This window comes from Danio rerio, chromosome 22 (assembly GCF_049306965.1).
Source record: "Danio rerio strain Tuebingen ecotype United States chromosome 22, GRCz12tu, whole genome shotgun sequence".
Classification (NCBI taxonomy): domain Eukaryota; kingdom Metazoa; phylum Chordata; class Actinopteri; order Cypriniformes; family Danionidae; genus Danio; species Danio rerio.
Window position 1 is genome coordinate 36,675,001 of NC_133197.1, and position 10,000 is coordinate 36,685,000.

Below are 10,000 nucleotides of genomic sequence, written 5' to 3' on the forward strand. Positions count from 1 at the left end.
TCTTACGGAATATTTACTAAATATTAAAATGTAACAAATGAATCCAACTAAACATGCGAATACAGACACATGTATATTAAAATCTTGCCGATTCGACAGGTTGTCACCTATAGAGCTGCAGACTGATAGTGTTGCAGTAAACAAGCGGCAAGCTGTCAAACCTTAGTAGAATTTTACTGATTACGTAACTACCTAGTATCCTGATATTCACGGCTTGAATACAGTCAAACTTTAGCATACGATGATACCTTGTTCAACAATAATGTATTACCTTGTAAAGGAATCTAAGACTTTCTAATACTTTAAGCCCTCAAACTCCTCTTTATTGACTTATCAGCCCCCAACACTTTCTGATACTCCGGAGACACCCTGTGTAAGAGTGACTGAGAGTTGATCTGGGGGATACCTGTGGAGCAAAGAACTGCTATAAGCATCTCTTAAATCAGAATCGTGTGACAGGGCGGTTGTGTCATCTATAAATGGGAAGAAGAGGGGGGGGGGGTGCAGAAGGAGAATGAGGCTCGGCGGAGCGACTCTGCTATAGCGGAAGTACAAATGATAGTCAGCATTGGAGCGTTATGAGTGCTAAATATTGTCAATAGTGATATGAAGAGTAAATGGGGGGGGGGGGGGGATATGTGAATATGGTATCAAGGGTGTGGGCTGTATAGGCAGAAAGTATCTTTGCGAAGAGTGTAAATGCATTAGGAATGGATGAAGAGTGTGATGGGTTGAATGAGGGCAGTTTCAGGAGCTGGCAGTCTTGAACTCTAAAATGGAAAACAAGAGAGAATTAGAAATGAAATCTTAGCAACATGGCACATGTACAGCAGACATGATTAATTGTATTGGCTGATATTCGTGGGAGGAGTCTTCATAAGTGTACGGATGATTGTGAATGGAAGCGCCTTTGTTAATGCATGTTCCAATACTTAATGTCACAATGTGCTAGGGTTGTAGAAGTGGGCATTTGTCCTCCTGCAGGGTGGTAATTAGAAGGAGAACTGAGCGTATGGGGCGTTTCTATGCTGGAAGTCCAGGAAACCTCTTGGAGAGCTGGTGAGATGATGATGGAGTGGAGTTTAAACCCCTTACTGATATAGAAGTTTTTAAAACTCGAATGTATTTAACACAAAGTATAAGTATGAAAGCTACTCCATGGCCAGAAATGTCCTCCTCTTGTTTGTTGCAGTCGAGCAGGAAATTGTTTTCTTACTGTCATTATAAACTGACTGACATTCAGGTGTATTGATATGAGAGTCACAATTGGCGTGATACAAAAGGGTTACTGCTTGATGTGTAGGTTGTCTATCACTTGCTGGGTAATACTCATTTCAGAATTTTATTTACTTTTTTTTTTTTTTTTTTTTTTTTTTTTTATATATATATATAATTATTAATAAAATGTAAATATATCAACTGCCTACATCAAACTTAAAAAAAAAAAAACGATGTTGCCACTTAATAGGAACTGTGTGAATGTAATGTTTATCATGGCTTTACTCCATCCATGATAAGTAACATGTCTATAATCTCAACATGATTATTTGGCCGGAATCAAAGTCTCTGCACGCAGTCCATTCATGAATTTGTAGGGAGAGAAGGCGGGACCGTCTCCAATTTTGGAAAGCTCATTGGATGGTGATACTTCCCCTTTAAGCTATTGGCTCCTTGGAGTCACGGTCAAGAGTTCAGAGTGCAAAGGCCGGCGGCCATTTTGTAGATCAGATCGCTACAATGTTTATGCGTGAAAGTATGGCTCCACTCTCACCAGCAGCTGGTTTGGATATCAGTGCACCTTTTCATGGATGTATATCGACGAATGAAGGTGTTATGGAATAATGTTTATGGATTAGATTGCCTGGTCATTTGCCTTCGAACTATTTCAGCTGTCAGAATGTTATGGATCTGCTGACCAGCGGGAGGCTGAGAGGTGAGTTCTTCATTTAAAGCGTTCTATTCACGCTGATCTTCAGACTTCCCTTTAAAGCATGCACGTTACCGAAAGTGGACCGTTAACGTTAGGTGATCTGTGAGTTCGGCTTCTCTCTGGTGGCTTGAATCGCCGGCGTCATAAGTTTAGACGAAGTTGTGGCTTGTGTAGTGAAGGGCAGATGAAGTAGAAGATGGAAGAGTTGATATGCCGGCTTCTTGCGGGGATTCTGGCTCGATTGCTGGCGAGGCAGCTGCTGGAGTTTAGGGGAGAGCGGGGTTCTGGTTGGAGAAGTTGTTGTTGTTGTTGATTGTTTGTTCTTCCATGCCAGAAGGTTGAATGATGCTGAAGCGTAGTTTAAATGCTGGAGCGTTTGTAGCGGGAAGCATTCTTCCAAAATGAAGATAGTGCAATGGGGAGAAAGTGATCCATTTATACTAAGCTAGGATCATTCTGATTGGATTATTACTGATTACGGATGAGTGGCCAGCGGTGCACAATCATATCACGTGCTCCTCTCGAAATTAGTTTATGAAACTTCACTTTGAAGCAGCCATGCATTCCCATTCATTTTCATGCGCGTCCACAAGTGGGCGATGTACACCACCAAAGCAGCGTTAAAAATCAGCTCATGAGGCGCAAAAAAAAATCTTCTCTTCTAAAACGGATAAAAAGCATTGGTATATGAGTCATGGCTGTCCAAAGAGTAGATTGTTGCAGAATGAGAAAATGAGTAGGGAAAAAAGCGAACATTTCTACATCTCCTGACTCTTGCTGGGAGCAAAATGACAAGAAACTCTAGACGGAGAGCAGTCATTATCTTCTCTCTTTACCTCATTCTCAGTCTATTTAGAGTGCTGTCGCTCTGACATTTCAGCATTTTTTCCTCTGTAAAGTTCTCGTCTGACTGTCCTTGTTGCCAAACCTTGGTTGAACTATATAGTTTTTTCTTCTCCACAAGCATTTTCCACAGCACGACTCCTCAACCCAAGGCAATGCGTTGACCTCGGCGGGCAGACAACGGTTTACCCTCTCAGTCATTAATGCAGCGCTTATGAACAGACATGTTTTAAAGGTATTCATATCAGTCTTCATCCTCTTGACCCTTATTTGTCTCTCTTGTGCTTTCAGTGCCAACCTTTTGGTGCCCCTCTGCTGGTGCCGTAGGCAAAAGCGTTTCCTCCTGACATCCGCTAACATTTAGATGTCAGCAATGTTTGGCGCCCATTCTCTTATTGTAAACCTCGCATATATTGTAATGGTTTCCTTTATGCTTCTGTGGATGCTTAGTTTTCTTTTATACTGATTGGCTGATGAATATTAAAAGGTGTGCCGTTATTTTCATGAACGTACATAAAAAGATATGAAGTAGTTTTGGCGCGTTTTGAGCGCATATTACAATGCTATAATTTCAGAAAAAAAAAAAAAAAAAATTACATCAAAACACAACAGACGGCTTTGGATGAGATGTGTAAGCCAATACCCAAACCTAAACCCAACTACTACCTTACTAACTATTAATAAGCAGCACTACAAAGTATGAACTTATTATGATCTTACAGTGTGTCCTAGCCAATACCCAAACCTAAACCGAGCTACTACCTTACTAACTATTAATAAGCAGCACTACAAAGTATGATCTTATTATGATCTTAAATTATGTCCTAGCCAATACCCAAACCTAAACCCAACTACTACCCTACCTATTAATAAGCAGCACTATAAAGTATGATCTAATTATGATCATAAAGCATGTCCTAGCCAATACCCAAACCTAAACCCAAATACTGCCTTACTATTAATAAGCAGCACTATAAAGTATGATCTTATTATGATCTTAAAGTGTGTCCTAGCCAATACCCAAACCTTAACCCAACTACTTCCTAACTATTAATAAGCAGCACTATAAAGTATGGTCTTATTATGATCTTAAAGTATGTCCTAGCCAATACCCAAACCTAAATCCAACTACTACCTTACCTATTAATAAGCAGCACTATAAAGTATGATCTAATTATGATCATAAAGTATGTCCTAGCCAATACCCAAACCTAAACCCAACTACTACCTTACTATTAATAAGCAGCACTATAAAGTATGGTCTTATTATGATCTTAAAGTGTGTCCTAGCCAATACCCAAACCTAAACCCAACTACTTCCTTACTATTAATAAGCAGCACTATAAAGTATGGTCTTATTATGATCTTAAAGTATGTCCTAGCCAATACCCAAACCTAAATCCAACTACTACCTTACCTATTAATAAGCAGCAGTATAAAGTTTGATCTTATTACGATCTTAAAGTGTGTCCTAGCCAATACCCAAACCTAAACCCAACTACTTCCTTACTATTAATAAGCAGCACTATAAAGTATGGTCTTATTATGATCTTAAAGTGTGTCCTAGCCAATACCCAAACCTAAACCCAACTACTACCCTACCTATTAATAAGCAGCACTACAAAGTATGATCTTATTATGATCTTAAATTATGTCCTAGCCAATACCCAAACCTAAACCCAACTACTACCCTACCTATTAATAAGCAGCACTATAAAGTATGATCTAATTATGATCATAAAGCATGTCCTAGCCAATACCCAAACCTAAACCCAAATACTGCCTTACTATTAATAAGCAGCACTATAAAGTATGATCTTATTATGATCTTAAAGTGTGTCCTAGCCAATACCCAAACCTTAACCCAACTACTTCCTAACTATTAATAAGCAGCACTATAAAGTATGGTCTTATTATGATCTTAAAGTATGTCCTAGCCAATACCCAAACCTAAATCCAACTACTACCTTACCTATTAATAAGCAGCACTATAAAGTATGATCTAATTATGATCATAAAGTATGTCCTAGCCAATACCCAAACCTAAACCCAACTACTACCTTACTATTAATAAGCAGCACTATAAAGTATGGTCTTATTATGATCTTAAAGTGTGTCCTAGCCAATACCCAAACCTAAACCCAACTACTTCCTTACTATTAATAAGCAGCACTATAAAGTATGGTCTTATTATGATCTTAAAGTATGTCCTAGCCAATACCCAAACCTAAATCCAACTACTACCTTACCTATTAATAAGCAGCAGTATAAAGTTTGATCTTATTACGATCTTAAAGTGTGTCCTAGCCAATACCCAAACCTAAACCCAACTACTTCCTTACTATTAATAAGCAGCACTATAAAGTATGGTCTTATTATGATCTTAAAGTGTGTCCTAGCCAATACCCAAACCTAAACCCAACTACTACCCTACCTATTAATAAGCAGCACTATAAAGTATGATCTAATTATGATCATAAAGCATGTCCTAGCCAATACCCAAACCTAAACCCAAATACTGCCTTACTATTAATAAGCAGCACTATAAAGTATGATCTTATTATGATCTTAAAGTGTGTCCTAGCCAATACCCAAACCTAAACCCAACTACTACCTTACCTATTAATAAGCAGCACTATAAAGTTTGATCTTATGATCTTAAAGTGTGTCCTAGCCAATACCCAAACCTAAACCCAACTACTACCCCACCTATTAGTAAGCAGCACTATAAAGTATGATCTACTTATGATCATAAAGTATGTCCTAGCCAATACCCAAACTAAACCCAACTACTACCTTACTAACTAATAAGCAGTACTATAAAGTATGGGCTTATTACAATCTTAAAGCATGTCCTAGCCAATACCCAAACCTAAACCCAACTACTACCTTACTAACTATTAGTAAGCAGCACTACAATGTACAATCTTATTACGATCTTAAAGCATGTCCTAGCCAATACCCAAACATAAACCCAAATACTTCCTTACTAATAATAAGCAGCACTATAAAGTATGATCTTATTATGATCTTAAAAGTGTTTCCTAGCCAATACCCAAACCTAAACCCAACTAATACCTTACCAACTATTAATAAGCAGCACTATAAAGTATGATCTTATTATAAAAAAGCGCAAACGCAGCAGACGCGCTCCATAGTGATAAATAGACGCTGTTTACCAAACGGATCTGTACTCCTGATTTGAAGCGGAGCAAAAGTCTGGATTGTGGGTGCGTGTTTAAACAGACATACACACATAATTAATGATAATAACATCTAAAGATGTCGATCTTGGTGAAGTTTTTTTTTCGAACACAACTAATTTCATCCTTAATGAGCACAAACAGTTAGGAAAGCAGTCAGACGCTTTCATTATAACGTTAAATGTGTGCATTTTTAAAGTGACACCTCTGTTGTTTAATGTAATCCAACGAAAAAGTCTAAATAAGAGATTCATTCGTTGCTCTTTAATCAGAATGTGTACATTATACGGTGAAGAAATGGCTAATGAGATTTGATATAGCTTCTATTTCATTATAATAGCTATTAATTATAATAAGCTGAACTGTTTGCTAATTTATTTGCTGCTAATGTTTACTATTTATTTTTTCTTTTGTAAATAATAATAATAAAACCTGTTATTGACCATTTAACAGTTTATTTACAACAAAACAGCTCCAAATGGGCATATTTAGTAATTTGGTTTTTATTTTTAAAGGAGGTCGGGGGAAATCTCTTAATATGGTGGGCATATGCCTTATTTTCACATCCCAATGTTGACAGGTATGGTCCAAACACATGCACTATAGGTGAACTGGATGAACTAAATTGGCAGTAGTGTATGAGCATGTGTGTGCTTGAGTGTGTATGGGTGTTCCCCAGTACTGTGTTGTGGCTGGAAGGGCATCTGCTGTGCAAAACATTTGCTGGAATAGTTGGTGGTTCATTCCGCTGTGGTGATCCATTATAATTAAGGGACTAAGCTGAGGGAAAATGAATGAATGAATGAAAAAGTAACCGTTATCAAGCAAGATATGAGCAAAATCAGATCACCAGAGAGAGCTCTAGCCTTTGATCAAAGCTTTAGGTGTGACCTGGTAATAGTTAAATGAATGTCTGGCCTGGTATATAAAGGTTTGGTGGGTTCAGACTCCTCCTGGATGATCCTGTAAGAGTTGCGCCATTGAGCAGGGCACTTAACCTCAGGTTGCTCCAGGGGGATTGTTCCCGTATTAACAGTTTTATTCAGTGTCACTGAGGATAAAAGCGTCCGCTAAATGACTAATTAGGTAAATCATTTGTTAATTAATTAGTGTCCAGTGCAAGGAGCTTTGGCTGACGCAAGTACTTCAGTCACCGCGAGCTGAACAGTGTTGCTGGAGATCAGGCTAATATATTACACAGTGTTAATGGTGTTAAATTAAACTGTAGCCTGATGTACAGTTGAAGTCACAATGATTCGCCCTCTTGTGAGTTATTATTTCTTTCTCAAATATTTCCTAAATTATGTTTAACATATTCAGGAATTTTTCACAGTATTTCCTTTACTATTTTTTCTTCTGGAGAAAGTCTTATTTGGTTTGTTTCAGCTAGAATAAAAGCAGTTTTTAATTGTTTTAAACCCATTTAGGGTCAATATTATTAGCCCGCTTAAGCAATATTTGTTTTGGATTGTCTACAGAACAAACCACCGTTATACAATGACCAGCCTAATTACCCTAAATTTACCCTAATTAACCTAGTTAAGCCTTTAAATGTCACTTTAAGCTAAATACTAGTATCTTGAAGAATATCTAGTCTAATTTACTGTCATCATGGCAAGGATAAAATAAATCAATTATTAGAAATGACTTATTAGTTATCTTCAACATAAGCTCATTCTGAAAACGTATCCCTATATACATTCCTGGAGATCATAAATTATGATTCATAGAACTGAACTGGACTGGAGAGGTGTTATCCAAATCATGTGCATGATAAGTTTGTAAAAGTTATACATTAAAAATACCCATAAATATAAATTTTAGTTATGCTTCAGTGAACTTGAACAAGTATATTAAAATCCATTCATTTCCCCTATTAGTATTTTTTTAAGTGTCCTTCAAATGCTTTAAAAATAATGTAACTTTGTAGACTAGAACTATACGTGCTGTGTATCATTTACTTTAAAAAAATATGGGGAAAAAAATATTATATTAATCTAATTTTTTAATTCAACTATAGGGGTGCGACTAGGTAGGGGACCAAGACATTGTGCACAGGGGCCTCTGAATTCTTAGGGCCTACTCACACTATGCCATCCGTATCGTGCCCCGACCGTTTCCCGGATCGTTTGAGAAGTGTGAGTGCGCTGAATCGGGCTCAAGCACGGTTTACTTGGCCGGCCCTGGCCTGGTTGGAAGAGGTGGGCCTGAGCGCGGTTCACTTTGGCTTTGGCGCGGTACGCTTGTGTGTGAGTGCAAAACGCGCCAAAGCCCGAAACTGAAAGCGAGACGTGACTTTTAAGGGACTGTTTCATATGGATTTATTAATCATTCTTACTGTTCAGTGAACGCAAACTGCCGTAGTTTATTAAAGACACAAACCCCTCACTTCACGATAGCTGCGCGCCTTCAGCAGACCTCCTCATTCCTGCAGCACGAGAGCTTTATGATTGTTTATGAGCGCCAAAAGTGGCGGATCTGTTCGGCGAAATATCTGACTGCGTGTTCCCGCATCTCTAAGGACTCGTTGGCGAAATATTTGACGGCATATCAAACGACTGAAATGATATAACTAGAGAAATCTCCACCGTGCTGCTGAGTGAGAGAACGCTTCTCACTGAACAGCGCAGCAGCGATGACGTAAGCGTGCCGAAGCCCGTTTGTGGTGCGAGCGCGGGCCGTCGGGGGAGACGGGACGGGGGGACAAGCGTGCTTTGGCCCGGTTCGAGGTAACTGTACCTAGTGTGAGTACGGCCTTAATCCGGGCCTGCTCACCTCCCACACCTAGTCATTGCCACCACTCCCCCCATCCTGGTCTCCCGGATTTTCAGAGACAAATGTTGGCAGGTATGCCTTACATCACCTAGCGAACCTCTGTATAGACACACCGGGTTTAGGAGTGAGCACTGGCTTTGTATTTTTCTGTTTGGTTAAGTTTAGAGTAGGTAAGTTAGGCCGTCAAAGACTTGCTTTCGATTATTTTGTTTTCAGTTAGGTCAAAGGATTATACTGAGTTAGGTTGATTTTTGGTTTCGTTATTTTCTTTCCTTTCAGCGCCACTTTGGTCCTCTTCCCCTGCTTGTTATTCTAAATTGTATGGAATTCACCTGCTGTGTTGTCGTTATCTATATTCTTCTTCTTTATTACTACTATTTTCTGTTTATCTTTGATTTTTGTATAGCAAATCATTCTCTCTTTGGCAGTATTACACAAAATCATATCATATTACACAAAACTGTCACAATATAAATGTTTCTTACTTCAGTCCCTAGTCTAACATCATGAAGTCATAACAAGCTGTAACAACACAATTCTTGAGTTCTTTTGTTCTCGAGTCTTAATTGTTTATTCAGCTTTTTAGCTTTTTTATTTCTATAGCGCTTTTACAATGTGGATTGTGTCAAAGCAGCTTCACATAAATGGTCATAGTAACTGGAACAGGGTAGTTCAGTTTTTAGTGTTTAAGTTCAGTTCAGTTTAGCTCAGTTCAGTGTGATTTAAAGTCATTACTGAGAGTTCAAGCACTGAAGAGCAAATTCATCGATGCGTAGCTCTACCAATCCTGAACCATGCGAGCCAGTGGCGACAGCGGAGAGGAAAAAAAAACTTCACCTGATAAGTGAGTGAAGAAAAAAAACCTTGAGAGAACCAGACTCAGTTCGGCACGACCATTTTAATTTCTCCGCTGGCCTAAAGTCTTGTGCAGGGCTTCAGTCACCGCGGTGGAAGCTGGAAGCTGGCCTCAGAGAAGACTGGTCTTTCCCTGGAGCGTCGCTGGAGTCAGACTCATGTTCTCCCCATGACCATCAGCGCAGCAGCAGCTCAGGATATGGCTTGGTCCCAGATATGGAAACCTTGGGATCATCTCGTCGCTGGTTTTGGATCCAATCAGTGACTCTGCATAATCTGAGGACCTCGGGATGAGTATCCCCAGGTAAAAATCAATTTATGTTCAATCCACATTCATTTGTTTAAAACGAAGAAGATCACTTCATTTTCTCTGAACACAAATCAATCATGTGGA

The 10,000-nt window shown here is 38.9% G+C and overlaps 1 protein-coding gene across 2 annotated transcripts in view; it reads left to right on the forward strand.

Moving 5' to 3' along the window:
• Nucleotides 1-1,726: 1,726 nt before the first annotated feature.
• lcor (ligand dependent nuclear receptor corepressor) overlaps nt 1,727-10,000 on the forward strand; it is a 161,539-nt gene continuing 153,265 nt past the window's right edge. For both annotated transcript variants that reach the window (XM_073937584.1, XM_073937588.1), the window contains exon 1: nt 1,727-1,933. In XM_073937584.1, the coding sequence (XP_073793685.1) occupies nt 1,903-1,933 (31 nt within the window). In that variant the 5' untranslated portion in view covers nt 1,727-1,902. The remainder of the gene's footprint in view (nt 1,934-10,000) is intronic.